The sequence below is a fragment of the Erythrolamprus reginae genome, chromosome 1 (genome assembly GCF_031021105.1).
Source record: "Erythrolamprus reginae isolate rEryReg1 chromosome 1, rEryReg1.hap1, whole genome shotgun sequence".
In the NCBI taxonomy this organism is placed as follows: domain Eukaryota; kingdom Metazoa; phylum Chordata; class Lepidosauria; order Squamata; family Dipsadidae; genus Erythrolamprus; species Erythrolamprus reginae.
Window position 1 is genome coordinate 195,144,649 of NC_091950.1, and position 15,425 is coordinate 195,160,073.

A 15,425-nucleotide genomic window follows, 5' to 3' on the forward strand; every position below is an offset into this window, starting at 1 on the left:
AGACCAGCGTTTCCCTACCGGTATGCCGCGGCACACTAGTGTGCCGCGAGACACAGCCAGGTGTGCCGCGGAGCTCCTAGGGAAGCTCCAGCTGGGCGGGGCGCTGCCGGTGCCGGGGCGGGCTTTCCCGAAACGGACGGAGAATGCCCTCTCTCGCAGCCCCCGCTGGGAGCGCTTTCGCTGCGAGAGAGGGCTTTCTCCGTCCGTTTCGGGAATGCCCGCCCCCCCCCTCTCACGCACGGCGCTCCCCTTTTCTCTCAGCCCTCCCTGGCTTCGCTTCTCAATCCCTCCCTCCTTCCATCTTTCCTTCCCCTCAGCCGTTCTGTCTGGGGACTGGGGGTCTCCCGCTCTTCCCTTCCCCACCTCCCAGGCTTTGCCTTCACCACACCCACCCCCTTTTTGGTTGGCAAGGAGTCCTTTGCCGCATCCTGCAGTTCGCACTCGGCTCGAGGCCGCTTTCCCTGGCTGCGCTCTTTCTTTCTCTCTCTCTCTCTCTCCCGTGAGCCGGGGGAAGGAAAAAACAAACAAACAAAAACTTCTTGCAATGGGCCCCCGCGCACGCTCGTGCCCACGCTCGTCCCTTCAGCAGCGAGGGAGGGAAGTCAGAGGGCGAGGGAGCGAGCGAGCACTCTTGTCCTCGGTGCCCTCTGCAGCCTGCCTTCCTTCTTCTTTGCCGCTGCTGAGGGACGGAGAAAAGGATAGAAAAGAAAGAGGGAGGGAGAGATAGAAAGGAAAGAGGGAGGGAGGAAAGAGGGAGGAAGAGATACAATGGAAAGAGGAAGGGAGAGATAAAAAGAAAATAGATAGAAAGGAAAGAGGGAGGGAGGAAAGAGGGAGGGAGAGATAGAAAGAAAACAGATAGAAAGGAAAGAGGGAGGGAGGAAAGAGGGAGGGAGAGATAGAAAGGAAGGAGGGAGGGAGAGATAGAAAGGAAAGAGGGAGGGAGGAAAGAGGGAGGGAGAGATACAATGGAAAGAGGGAGGGAGAGAGATACAATGGAAAGAGGGAGGGAGAGATAGAAAGGAAAGAGGGAGGGAGAGATAGAAAGAAAAGAGATAGAAAGGAAAGAGGGAGGGAGGAAATAGGGAGGGAGAGATAGAAAGGAAAGAGGGAGGGAGGAAAGAGGGAGGGAGAGATAGAAAGGAAAGAGGGAGGGAGATATAGAAAGAAAATAGATAGAAAGGAAAGAGGGAGGGAGGAAAGAGGGAGGGAGAAATAGAGTGAAATGGAGGAAGAGATATTTTTTTTGTCCAAACTTTTCTTTAGCCCCCCCCCCCCGCGCGCCCTCCCGTCCCCCCGTTCAGTGTTCCCCAGGATTTTGAAAATATGAATAATGTGCCGCGGCTCAAAAAAGGTTGGGAAACACTGCTCCAGACTATACAGATTGAGTTCATTAAGTCTTTCCTGATACGTTTTATGCTTAAGACCTTCCACCATTCTTGTAGCCCGTCTTTGGACCCGTTCAATTTTGTCAATATCTTTTTGTAGGTGAGGTCTCCAGAACTGAACACAGTACTCCAAATGTGGTCTCACCAGCGCTCTATATAAGGTGATCACAATCTCCCTCTTCCTGCTTGTTATACCTCTAGCTATGCAGCCAAGCATCCTACTTGCTTTTCCTACCGCCCTACCACACTGCTCACCCATTTTGAGACTGTCAGAAATCAGTACCCCTAAATCCTTCTCTTCTGAAGTTTTTGCTAACACAGAACTGCCAATGCAATACTCAGATTGAGGATTCCTTTTCCCCAAGTGCATTATTTTACATTTGGAAACATTAAACTGCAGTTTCCATTGCTTTGACCATTTATCTAGTAAAGCTAAATCATTTACCATATTACAGACCCCTCCAGGAATATCAACCCTATTGCACACTTTAGAGTCATCGGCAAATAGGCAAACCTTCCCTACCAAAACTTCCCCTATGTCACTCACAAACATATTAAAAAGAATAGGACCCAGAACAGACCCTTGTGGCACACCGCTTGTAACCTGTCTCTGCTCAGAATACTCGCCATTAACAATAACTCTCTGATGTCTATGCATCCATTTGCTGAAGAAACTAGTCTTTAAACATGGAATGACTGTATTCATTTCAGCACCTTTTTGCAAATTAAATCCATGAGGTGATAGATGACAGACATATGGAATCTACATTTGTTTCCTAAATCTCAGAGCTGGCATCTTATCCTAGCTACAAAGGACATTTGGTTGTTTTTTGTTTTTGTTATACCTCTTCCATCATCTCTTGCAAATGTTCCATCAGTTCCAAATTTTTCTTGTAATCTTCCATAATCTTCCCAAATTCAGTCAGCTGTTTCTCTAATTCATTGACTGCTGCAGAAATAAATTCGGCTTTGTCACTTGGTTGAGTTGATACAGAATCCAAAACTTTCTTCTTTAGATTCTCTAGCTTGTTTCTCAATACCTGTTCCAAAGAGCATAAGAAGAATTGAAGAACCATGTTATTAAATGTTTGCACCTAAGATCCATGTTTATACTGTATAATATTAGCAATATTAGTAAAATTACTGGAGACCAAAGGAAATAAAAGAAACTGCACCATTTCAGTGTGCATTTGTAACAGTCCATGGAATCCCATCTTTTATAATACCAAGTGAAGACAAGGTAAAGTCATTGCTGCATGGCATCCTCAATCATCTTGGCAGATGAGATCTTACACATGTTTGGTAGATTTCTTCCAGGCATTTTAATGTTTGTTCATGTGAAAATATGTTTATGACAATAGAAATTACAATAATGATGATGCATTATGAAAAAGAAAAGCAGTCTGAGAAGGTAGATTTGGTTTCTAGCTTTGAAATGCACACGCAAAACCTATCCTAAGTCAATTATTAAAAGAAAATGATGTGACCTTTGGTGTTCTATTACATCAGCTGCAAATGGAAGAAACGTTTGATAGATTGCTCCAGACATCTGTGTGCATTTAGAATAAACTTCCTGCATGGATTTTGTGCCTTATCTGCTATAAATATTACCTGATATTTTTCAGAAAATGCATCCATTTGCTGAATTTGAATTCTTAGAGTCTTCAGATTTCGTGCCTTTTCCATTTTCTTGCTGTAGTTGAATTTCATGTTGTTGAATTTCTTTCTGAGGTCTTTAAAGGATTCTCTGAGCTGGAAAAAAAAAGAAATAAATAACTTCATTTAAAAAAAAACATTTTGACAGTAATACATACATGCAGACATACCTTTGCAGAGATAAATACAGCTTAAGTTGGCGGTTGAAACTGAATTCCAAAACATTTACTGCATGGATTTCTGAGATTTTGTAATGTGTGGTAATCACCTATATATAGGTATATGATGAAAATCCTAAATCGTTAAATGTGATGCAATATTTGCAAGTTAATTACTGTGATATAAATACTGAGATAAATCTCATAGAAATAAATAATGCAAATTGACACCCTTGTGAAAATTGCCCTTTGGGACTGTATGATTATTTTTGGTCATATTACACACACACACACACACACACAGAGAGAGAGAGAGAGAGAGAGAGAGAGAGAGAGAGAGAGAGAGAGAGAGAGAGAGAGAGAGAGAGAGAGAGAGAGAGAGAGAGAGAGATTGATAAATGCTAGTATGTGTAAAATACATAAACAGACATTTAAAAATGAGAATTGTACAGTATGTGTATGTGACTTCTTCATACAAAGGCTGGTAATATGTACAAAGGGAAGTTTCCTTGTGAAGTTGTTTGGTTTTATTATAAGGGTTTTTTAGCTGTTTTATTATTGGATTGTCACATGCTGTTTTTATTATTGTTGTTAGCCACCCCGAGTCTACGGAGAGGGGCGGTATACAAATCCAATAAATTATTATTATTAAATTATTATTATTATTTGCCAGAGTGTTCTGCTATGAAAGCAGCTTACAATTCTCCTTTGATGCCATCAGAACAATAGTTTATATATGGGTATTTTCTAATTGGTCAGTCTTACCATCACTCCAGTTGCTGGCATCACAGTTTAAATGAGGCATTTCTTTAGCTGGATGTTCTGAAATTTTGCCTGAGAGGTAATAGATATTTTAGTTTTCTGTGAGACTGCCCACATGGAGCTACAGGCGAAGAGATGAATACAGTTTTAGCCGATTGGAGCTCATCTATTTCCAGCAAGAAGTGTCTCTTGCCACGTCTATTTTGCTCTGAAACATAAATGCCATCCCTTTTTCTTTCCAAAGAGAAAACTCTGACTTTCCCACCTGCCCACCATATTGGCATCCCCTCAAATGTCAGTTCTCTGTTAGGATCTCTTGAAAAAGTTCCACCATTCTCTGCTACAAGGAGGAGACACTGGGGAAGTTAAGCATCATTGGTAAGACAAATGTAGTTCACATCTGATTTTCACCATGACTCATTGCTTGGAAACACAGGTTCTCGGTTTGCACAAAACTTCATGTTTGCCATAGGAACAAGGAAGGACTAAGCACAATAAGCATGAAGTGATTAACAGAGGTTGTGAATGTTTTTAACAGGTTTTGTGGTTTTATTAATTGTGTTTTAGCTAAATGTGTGTATTGCCTACAGTCTGTCCTTGTTAGTTGTATATGGTGCTGTCATGCCCTTTGTTAAAAGGGCATTATAAATAAATGTTTATTATTATTATTATTATTATTATTATTATTATTATTATTATTATTATTGTTTTGTTTTTGTTGTTGTTATTATTATTATTATTATTATTATTATTATTATTATTATTTTAGCCAGGCAATTTCAATTCTAGTTTCTGAAACATAAAAGGCAGAGGTTATTCGTCATTTAGTAACTTGTTGTAAGCCGCCCTGAGTCTTCGGTGAGGGGCGACATATAAATCCAATCAATCAATCAATCAATCAATCAGTCAATCAATAAACTTGTGAGATGAAGCTGCAGGCCGTCAAGTGTAGTACCAATATGAGTTTCATATAGGTCATGAAATTAATTGCTTTTGGAACATTGGCGATTGTAGCAAAATTATGCTGCTCTTTACCGTCTGAAAAACATTATATTACAAAGTTGTATTTCATTGGTTCAAAGCAGAGGTTCTCAAACTTTTCTTCACTATGGACCCCCTTTAAATACCTTTTGTGGCCACGGAACCCCAATACTTAACTCAAAATTTAAATCATAACATTTCTCCAAGCCTTCGTGCAACCCCCTGTAATGACATCATGGCCTTCAGGCAGCAGTGGGCTATGAGCCGGAACACTGAATTGCGCTTGCTGCCGTGGCTCATAAGTTCTTTCGGGGCCAGGGCGATTTTGCTTCCGCACCTGTGGAGTTAGCAAAATTCTGCATGGAGCTGCAGGTGCGCCTGTGTTTCAGCATGCGGGAAGCAAAAAAATCTTGCTGAAACATGGGTACACCTGCGGCTCCATGCACGATTTTGCTACCTCCACAGGTGCAGAAGCAAAATCACGCTGGCCCGCAAGAACTTATGACCCATGGCGGTGAGTGCAATTTAGTGTTCCGCTCATAGCCCACCACTGCGCTCAGGGGACTGTGGAGCACAGGTTGAAAACCACACATTTAAAGGGAGAAACTAAAACCATGGTTTCCAGTTTTCTACACCAAACTAGACCAAACTAGAAAGTCACTTTTTAAAAAGGATTTATTTAAATTATTATCACTGTTATCATATTGATTTGCATCTATTAGAACTAAGCTGACATTTATTTTTGCTGCTGGCAAAGCTGAGAAAGAGTCTTGGCCAGTCATGATCGCGGACGTAAGCATTTAATGCTACTAAAATAGCGAACAGTGGTGACATCACAACATTTTGTGAAAGAATTATAATTACTGAGGGTATTAGCAAACAAAAATAAGAAACAAAAGTGAATATGAATGGTGTGCAGATAAAATTGTAGAGGAGGAAATAACATGCTAAACAAAAAGAAAATAAATAACAATGACAACATTGCAGCTGTATCCTGAATCAAGAGCCAAGAGGACAGGACTAAGTCACACCTTTCAATCAATCCTCATTTTAGGCCAGAGGGAATTACGGGAAACCAGACAGCAATACAATAGCAGCTGTCAGATTCTCCAAATACACCTTCCCATAACCATGAAGCAAACGTGTATATGTATGTGCTCTGCAGTCTATCTATATCCTTGCTTAACATTGTCTTCCTGAGAGGAAAAATAGGATTGGATGTTACATTTCTGGATTTTGGTAAGGCACTCACTGGATGTACTGGTTCTTCTGTTACATTCCCCATATACGAGGTTCTTCATATCCTAATAACTATTCTGCAACAATGGAATTACAAATTTATAGCGAGCTTGCAACCGTAAGTCTGTCGGTCAATATTCAAATAATTTATTTTCTTGTAGAAGATCATTGGTCAAATATTCTTGAACTGTTTGCTGTAGCATTATATTTTCATGTAATTTATTTCTTCTTTCTTTTTCCTATATACACTGTATACTATGTTACCATCTATGATCTTATAAATGTAAATCATATGAAATGTTAGGAGGTACTTAAATTGTATCAGATTTGATATCTTTTATCTTTGTTCTGTTGTAAATATTGCAGTGACTGTTATGAGTATAATATTCATAGTAAAAGAAAAATAGAATTTCAGATTTATTATCTGTTTTATGGTTATATGAACAATTTAACTTTTGGAAGACAGCAACAATTGGGTTTCTCCATTAACTCTAGGGGATATAAGTAATAATTGTAGATGAACTTGACTGATTGGCTGGAAACACATTCTTAATAAATGCTCAATGTTTGTTTTTTTCTACCTTGTTCCAGAATAAAAATTCTTTACAAGTAGTACATGGGTGAGACTTATTGAGTCATTTATTTATTTATTTATTTATTATTTGAACATTGCCAATTATTTTCAAACTAAAGATGTCTTTAACTTTAAAGTAAGGATCTCAATTTATGCTAGAAGAATATAAAATATCCACAATCCATTTATCATCAGATGAAGTACTGTAGTTGCAAGTATCTCTTATAGGACATCAGAGCCAGCCAGAAATTCACTCTTTTTCTGTTTAAAATGTGAAATCATGATTCTTTGGTGAGGACAAGAAATCCTTACATAGAACCACAAATCAGCAAAGGAATAAAAATCCTTTTAATAGGTTGTCAGTGTAATTATTAAAGATATTAATCTTCTTTTTTTCTCTTTGGATAGAAAGTGCATGAAACAAAAATTCATTGTTTCAGGAAGGGATGTCAATAGATTGCAGAATTCAGCCTTGCTTTTCTTCTTCTAAATGCAAAACTGATTGAAATGACAAATTTCAATCCATAGCATTAGACTTCTTACTTTATGTCTTAATACTGATTAGCTTTTAATAACTAGGAATAATGCTGCTACTTATTGATAGACAAATTAATTTACATTAGGAGCAATATAGATCAAATTACTAAACAAATTCATATGTTATGGTTGGATGGTAGAAGATAGATAGATAGATAGATAGATAGATAGATAGATAGATAGATAGACAGACAGACAGACAGACAGACAGACAGACAGACAGACAGACAGACAGACAGACAGACATCTAAACATCAAAGATGAAAGGATATTAGGAGAAGGAGAAATCCAAGACTCATGATGGAAAAAAATCTATATTGTCCCTAGGTGTCAAAAACATAATCATCAATCAATCAAGGTAGGTAAAAAAAATCTTCATATGCATATAATATTGCAGTTTTGCTTTAAGCATGAATATTTGAAAGAGGCACCAACTGAATTCGGTAGGACATTTCTGAGAAAGTCACTAATATTTAGTATAATAATGTCGTAGTGTTTGTGAAACCATAGCAGCTTCATCAGTATATTTGATTCACTGAGGAAGATGTGACATTACAAGATTGCACAAGACAACAAGCAACTGCAATAATATATTCCATATATTATTAGAAACCTTATTTTAATTAGCCTTTACCTTAGAAAGCCATTTTTTTACCCATGACAAACCTGATTTTTCATGGGCAAGGAACAACACAAGGAATAAGATAATTCAATTATTGCAATTTGTCACATAAGAAGAAGAAAATAACAATTAACAGTCTATGAGAACTAAATAAATTTCTCATGTTTCACAAGAAAATAGAAGATACTACTACTCTTTTTTTCAAGATGAAGTCTTTCAAGGAATCCCTTTAATGTAGCTTTTTTCAATTGTGTGTAAGTTGATTGTTGGAAATCATGCACTGAAACATCACAAATGCGGTATGTAATTTAAAAATACTTATGCCCAATGTGTTTGCACACAGTGCTGTGACACTTCTAGAAGGGAAGAAGGAGGGGTGGTGGTGGCAGAGAAAAGTATTGGTTCAAAGTGTTATTTTAAAATGCTGTCATGGCAAGTTCTGAACAAGACTACATTGCAGTGATTGTGATGTAGAATTGATGCAAGTTGGATACCAGGCAGAAATGTAAACTTTGATTTATGAGTGCATGCTATCATATATCCAGAATGGCATTAAAATGTCCTACAAGCCTAAAATTGGTTTTGAAATATGGGCCTAATCTCTGCTGAAGTAAGCATGAAGTTGTAAAATGACAGGGGTATTTTGCTTAGACCCTTGTACTTAAAAACTCTATAAATAATTTATTTTCTTGTTTAAATTGTTTATATAGTTTATATAATTCAATTAGAGGCATAGTGTTTAGAACAGGGAACATCTCTAGTACAATTCAATATAATATGATAACATTCAGATTACAATTATATTATTTCTGACATATGGTTGTCCAGCTTCTGTTTAAAAATCTCTAGGGAAGAAGACCATTTTCTTTCCTAAGGCAGACTCTTCTCCTGCCTCAATTTTCTTTATACACAGGCTAAACATTAATAAATTTACCATATTTTTTGGAGTATAAAATGTACTGGAATATAAGATGCACCTGGCTACCAGATTATTCATCTGGCTAGCGTCCTTGGCCTGGTCAGTTTCAACACATTATTTTATCCCGTGGTTAGGACTTAAAAAACCTTATTTGGAGAGAGTAACAATGAAAGAACTTGCAAGCTGGTAAGAACTGGGAACATCATTGTCACTTCATTAGGGTTGGGAAGAAACTTATTCGGAGCAAGTAGACCAATGAAAAAAAGCCTGCAAAGACTTAGGGCTGGAAAAACATTATTTGCAGAGAGTAACAATGAAAAAGCCTGCAATGTAAGAGCCGGGAAGATCATTAGCACCTAGTTAGGGCTGGAAAAAAATGCTTCATAAAAAAGCTACATTGGAGTATAAGACACACCCAAATTTTTAGCCTCTTTTAGAGGAAAAAGGTGGGTCTTATACTCTGAAAAATACAGTATCTTTCAATTAAAAAGAATATGTGTTCAGGGTTAAACTGTGAAATTCTTGATGCTTTCTGAGTTCAATTGTTTGATGTGCTGACAATTATCCAACTAGGAAACATAGTCAATGCAATTAAGTTTGGGGTTTGCTCCCTACAGTAGCTTGACCTGCCCATTTTGGTGGAGGTATAATTTTCTCCTTGGTAGGATAATAATTTTCTTATCATTACTCCAAAATTGGATTATTTTATTATCTTCCTTTTAAAAAAGCAAAGAATAAGTCGAATTGATTTCAGTCCAGTTTCATTTGTTGAAATGGAAAAATCCATTCAGTACTCTCTAGTGTTGGGCGAACCAAACTTGCAAAGTTCGGACTCGTGCCGAACTTTGCAGTGTTCGGCATGCCAAACCCGAACCCAAACTTTTATAAAAGTTTGGGTTCAGGTTTGGCCGAACACTGCAAAATTCCACTGCCCGGTAGGAGAGTGGGGAATCCCATTGTAGGATTTCCCACCTCCTTTTGCTTGCAGTGCTGCAAGCAAAAGGAGGTGGGAAATCCCATGAAGGGATTCCGGGGGCGGGGCTTTGATGTCACGGAGACTACTTCCTGGCTGGCTGAAACGGTGAGGAAGGAGTCTCTGTTACGTCAAAGCCCCGCCCCCAGAATCCCTTCATGGGATTTCCCACCTCCTTTTGCTTGCAGCATCGTTGCGGCATCCTTTTCTGTAAAAGGAAAAGAACACCGCAGCGGCTTGCTGCAAGCAAAAGTTCATGTTCGTGTTCGTGTTCATGTTCGTGCTCGGCGAACTCACCTGAACTTCACAGCAAAGTTTGGGTGAGTTTGCCGAACCCGAACTTTGTTGGGTTCGCCCAACACTAGTACTCACTATTGTCAACTCAGTTTTAAAAATGGATTTAAGGATTGTTTTATATATGTGAACCATATATAAATGTTAGGTTGTTTGATGTCTTTTGAAAGACAAATTAGTTTTAAAATCTAGTATAATCACTGCACCCCAACCTTTAAATGCTAGTCCATCTACAAATATGAATCTCTGCTCTCTCACTCACAAGGAAGTAATAAATTACATCATCTGCCATACAGAGTGTTACTCCAAGGATTAAGTTGACCTTAGATGACCCAGTAAACCACTGCTTTCATTGGACAAAAATGAAGGGGAAAATTGGTTTGTTTTATCTGAGTACTACTTTGAAGATAATGTGTTTCATATTTTCCCCATTTTAAATGTATTTTCCATTTGAAAACAGATCAAACTGAACTGAGCTAACCAGCAGATTTGCTCTGCACTTTCTAAAAAAATCTGTGTCTTCAAAATAATCCAATCAAATTAAATACTATTACATAATTATCAAATAAATGCTGATGAACTGCCTTCAGCAAAACTATCCAAATATCATTTTAAATGATATTAAGCTAACTTAAACGGACTTCAATTTATTTTACGCCTAGCATAAGGGCATCTAGCCTTTAAAAGCATTACATTACTTTCATGCCAACATAATGTCACTGCTTTTCATGATGTACAGTGCTTGCTATTTATACAATAGGAAAGCACTATCTAAATCTCATCAAATGTCAGTTTATTTTTAATTGAGCACTTCACAGGAGCTAAACTGCAATCCACAAATAAATTTCTTTCTATAGTAATTACACAAGTTTGTTGGCTTTTCTGTACTGTACAGGATGAAATATCAAAGCTATGAAAAGTAAGTGTGATTACCAAAAATACTTTCAGACTGTACATTGAGGGAACTTCAGTGAAGTTACTAAAGTCGGAGATTGTTTTGGAGTCTGGGGGAACTTGTGCTGAGGTGACATTTGCTAATCAAAACAATACATTCCAAATGAGCCCAGCTCACGGAGCAGGCCCAAGCAATCATGTTCATCAAGGAAAGTGGCATTAACAGGAAACTGAATGACAAGAATTGTCGCTTTTTGTCCTACTGAGTACAAATCACTAGGCTAAGTACAAAAAGGCTGATCAACAAGATGTAATCACTAGAGTATCAACAAGGATGCCAGTTGACACAATTAAGACAGTTTGAAGATACATAAATGCATCTGCACAGACTTAAGATTGATTTTCATTTCTCTTAAAAGTAAAGAGCTTTGCTTATCGTATGGTGATTCACAAGCACATGTTTCAAACACTGTATATATATAGGGTGTCCAGACAATCAGAAAAAAATTCCTTACATCATTGGGACTTCACATTGGTATTTCTTGGATAATAGCCCACCATGAATCACAAGAAACCATTTTTAAAATCAAGAGAACATTTTGAAGTATTTTATTATACTCTGTTGGACTTTTGTAATAGGAAAGAAAACAAAAGTGCCCAAACTATTTTTATGGATTTCAGCCACCATATATTAATGATTTAAAAATCCTTCAATAATTCTTAAAATTAAGGATTCACCATATTAAGAAATGACAACCCATTTAAATATCCTAGGAAGCTGTTTATTCATTAAGCTCTATTTGTCAGAAAGCTATAGTTATATTTATGTTGCACAAAGGAGCTAAGAGATGAGTTTCCATCAGACTTTATTTTAATCCTATTGTCACTGACTCAAATAAGAACAAGACACCAGAATGTATTATTTCAGATTTATGGATGGGGTGTGGGTTGTGATTTTGAGTGCTTCTGAACATAACTACTGTGAAAGACATAAATTTTAGAGTAAAGAAAATATTTATTTTAGAATACTCCAATTAGTTGAGTACAAAATTGCACTAGCAACAGTCCATTTGCACAAAGTTCTAATTCCATTCCTTCAGTGGTGGGATTCTAATTTTCTTTACTACCAGTTCTCTGGGTGTGGCTTGGTGGACATGGCTTGGTGGCATGGCTTGGTGGGCGTGGCAGGGGAAGGATACTATGAAATCTCCATTCCCACCCCACTCCAGGGGAAGGTTACTGCAAAATCCACATTTCCTCCTGATCAGCTGGGACTCAGAAGGCCGAGAATAGATGGGGATGTCAGAGGTGGTATTTAACGGTTCTTCGAATCACTCAAAATTTTTGCTACCAGTTCTTCAGAACTGGTTAGAACCTGCTGAAACCCACCTTTGCATTCCTTTCTCTGACATGCATTCCAGACCTCACATGGACCTCGCATGGACTTCAGAGCATAGGAAGGGAAAAACTGCTCCTGTTTCTGATGAATCCAATTTTTGAGAAGACGCATTTAGTTTGCGCTGTTGGACATTTTACATATGGGTGAAGAAAAACAACTGTAGCAATTCAATCTACAGTCTACCGATAATCTATTTTACATACTGATTGACTCAAGTGAAATATAGCTGCCAAATTCTGCTTTTCGATCCCCAGCAAAGGCTTTAATGAGAGAGCCACCAATATCTCTACAATGGTTTGTGAATTAAGGTTTCCTTAAAAAGCTTAAACAAAATGTAATGCAATGACATTAGTGAAGAGTAAAAGAAGACGACAAAGGACGCAACAGTTGCAGTCATTTAATAATTTCTTTTCACCACACCTCATGTATCTCGTCCCTTGTCATGCAGAAACGGAGGACATGCGACAGCTCTTCCTCATATTTTTCAGCTTTGGCGTCCCAGTTAGTGCTGTCAGACTGCATGGTATCCAGTTGTTGCTGTAAATTCTTTACAGAAACATTAAAGGAATTCTGAAACAAAACATATAAATCTTGCTGAAACAATAAGCAATTATCTATAAACAGTGACAGTAATAATGAAAAGTATTGTGTGGTAAATTATTGTTTCCCAAAATCATGGTACTCTAATTCTAACTCTTAATATTTCTAAGATATGGAAACAGAAATTTGAGTTCTATACCTGTCAACATATATGCAAGATATAAAGCTTGGTTTAAACCATGGACATATCTACTTATTCCACAGAATGTGCTGTTTCTTGGATTGTAGATGAACAGAGGTTCTACCGCTGACCTGAATTAGTGGTTAAGGTACATTCAGATAAAAGACTCTGAAACTCTTTTCAATCAAGTTAATTTATTTTATCTATTCATCTTTTACAAGGTAAGAAACTACTTTTTGGAGACAATCTCAACAAAACTGAAAGAAAAGAATAAGCACGATCAATGAAGACGCAGCAATAATCAGAAGGAAAACATAAAATAACCCAACAACAGATCAATAAAATACAACAGAAACCAGAAAAGCTAAAAAAGCAAATAAATCCAATTAATTAAGTAAAGTCGGGAAGAATTATCTGCTTTGTGTCAGAATATGCCTGGTGAGAACAATGGCAAACACTGTGTGCCCATTGTGAAAGCATCCTCCTCCATTCTCAGAATGAAAATACTTGATCAAAAGTTTTAAGGAGCGAACGAGAATAGATGGGGCAAAGTAGCAAGTCCATGCGATATTTTGATAATTTCTGCATCAACACTGCCCATAGTACTGCAGAGTTTCCCTTACCTTGATTCATTTTAACACTTTAGTATAATAGGTATGTTATTACTGTATTTTTATGAAGCTGAACTATCAATCCTTCCATGGATATATAGAAGAATACCAGGACAACATCAAAGAATTAATAATAATTTTTTCCTACTGCTTTCATTTTTGTAGCAATAACCTTATTGTTCTTATAAGGAGAAAAAAAGAAAAGAAAGGGTCTGTATTGATGTCAAAGAAGATAATGTGGAAAGGGAAAATGAAGGCATGCATATTGGCAAACGTTTGGGAAAGCAAAATCATAGTGACTAGTGATAAAGGAACAGCCCTAACAGGAAATGGCACTCACTGGACCATATTGAAACCAGGCTGTAAGGTTTGCCTTTGCCTGCAAGAGATGGGGGGAATAATTAATTGGGTATAGCAATGACTGTGATCCAGGCTGGTTATTTGTACCTTGACTATGATTAAGTGTTGTATCTTAAGATTCTTGATGAAATTATCTTTTCCTTTATGTACACTGAGAGCATAGGCACCAAGACTTGTGTGTCCAATCACACTTGGCCATAAAAAAAAAAACTATTCTACCTATTCTATTCTGACAATCCTCTGGGATTTCTGAAATTGACTTGGAACATCAGAAGAGACAAGGCTCTTAAGTTGTAGTGTGGAATTGCCCTAAAAGAGGTTGCAATTGATGGACTAAGCCAAGGATCTCCAACCTTAGCAACTTTAAGCTTGGCAGTTCAAGTCCCCCAGGCTTACAATTGCTAAAATTGGAGACCCCTGGACAAAGATAAAACTGGTCAAAGATACTTCACATTACAAAAGAAAGCTTTGCCTTTATCCTTTACTCAAAATGTATGTACATTATGCTAAAGAGCATAGGTATGTGTGCAAATCTACCCAGAATAAATTAAATACTGATAGGTATCATCTCAACTTGTGAACCTCTATATCAATACTACCTTCTTCCCTAAACTGAGCTCCAATTGACAGTATTCACTCCAGCCAGTCATCATTTTTGTCAAAGAAAGTTACATACAGTTAAGTGATACATAAAGAAAACAATTTTATTTGTTTGTTTGTTTATTATTTCAATTTCTAGGCCACCATTCTCCGGAGACTTAGGGCGGCTTGCAACATAATATTAGTAGTCACTCAATATACTCCCACAATGTGGGGGAAAAAAGTGGGATGGCAAAAGGTTCAGTTGTACTTCTGGCACTGTTGTAAATTCAGAGTCCATGACTGATGTAAGAAAAAAATAGGTTATCCTGGATAATTGCTCCCTTTCCCCATTTTGGATTTACTCTGACATTTACTTACAACATGTATTACTGTTGAGAGTACTCCTTCCAGGAATCCAGAGCATGATACCATAGTCTTTTGAGACTGAAGGATGCCAATGCAATATCCAAGCAAAAGTGCTGATTTCCCCCATTCTAGACTTGCTGTAGTATTTACTTACAGGATGTTTTACTGTTGAGAGTATATCCATTCCAAGCGAAAGTGCCAATTTATACAGGTGTCTGATATGTACATGCTTCTCCTGAGCATTAGTCAGGTGGATCTTAGCGTGGGAAGTGTCACTTGGCACATCTTTCATTTGTAGGATCTCCAGTCCTCCCGATTTTATGAGACCTTCAAGCTGGGAAAATTATAGATATGTTTCATTAACATCTAGCCTTGCATCTTTTAGTTTT

At 37.6% G+C, this 15,425-nt stretch overlaps 1 protein-coding gene across 4 annotated transcripts in view; it reads right to left on the reverse strand.

The window, feature by feature from the left end:
- The window catches only part of CCDC141 (coiled-coil domain containing 141), a 146,509-nt gene that overhangs the window by 16,141 nt on the left and 114,943 nt on the right, over nt 1-15,425 (reverse strand). For all 4 annotated transcript variants that reach the window (XM_070731848.1, XM_070731847.1, XM_070731849.1 and 1 more), the window contains 4 exons: nt 15,191-15,370; nt 12,817-12,966; nt 3,000-3,140; nt 2,234-2,428 (listed from right to left, as the gene is read on the reverse strand). In XM_070731848.1, coding sequence (XP_070587949.1) covers nt 2,234-2,428; nt 3,000-3,140; nt 12,817-12,966; nt 15,191-15,370 — 666 coding nt within the window. The remainder of the gene's footprint in view (nt 1-2,233; nt 2,429-2,999; nt 3,141-12,816; nt 12,967-15,190; nt 15,371-15,425) is intronic.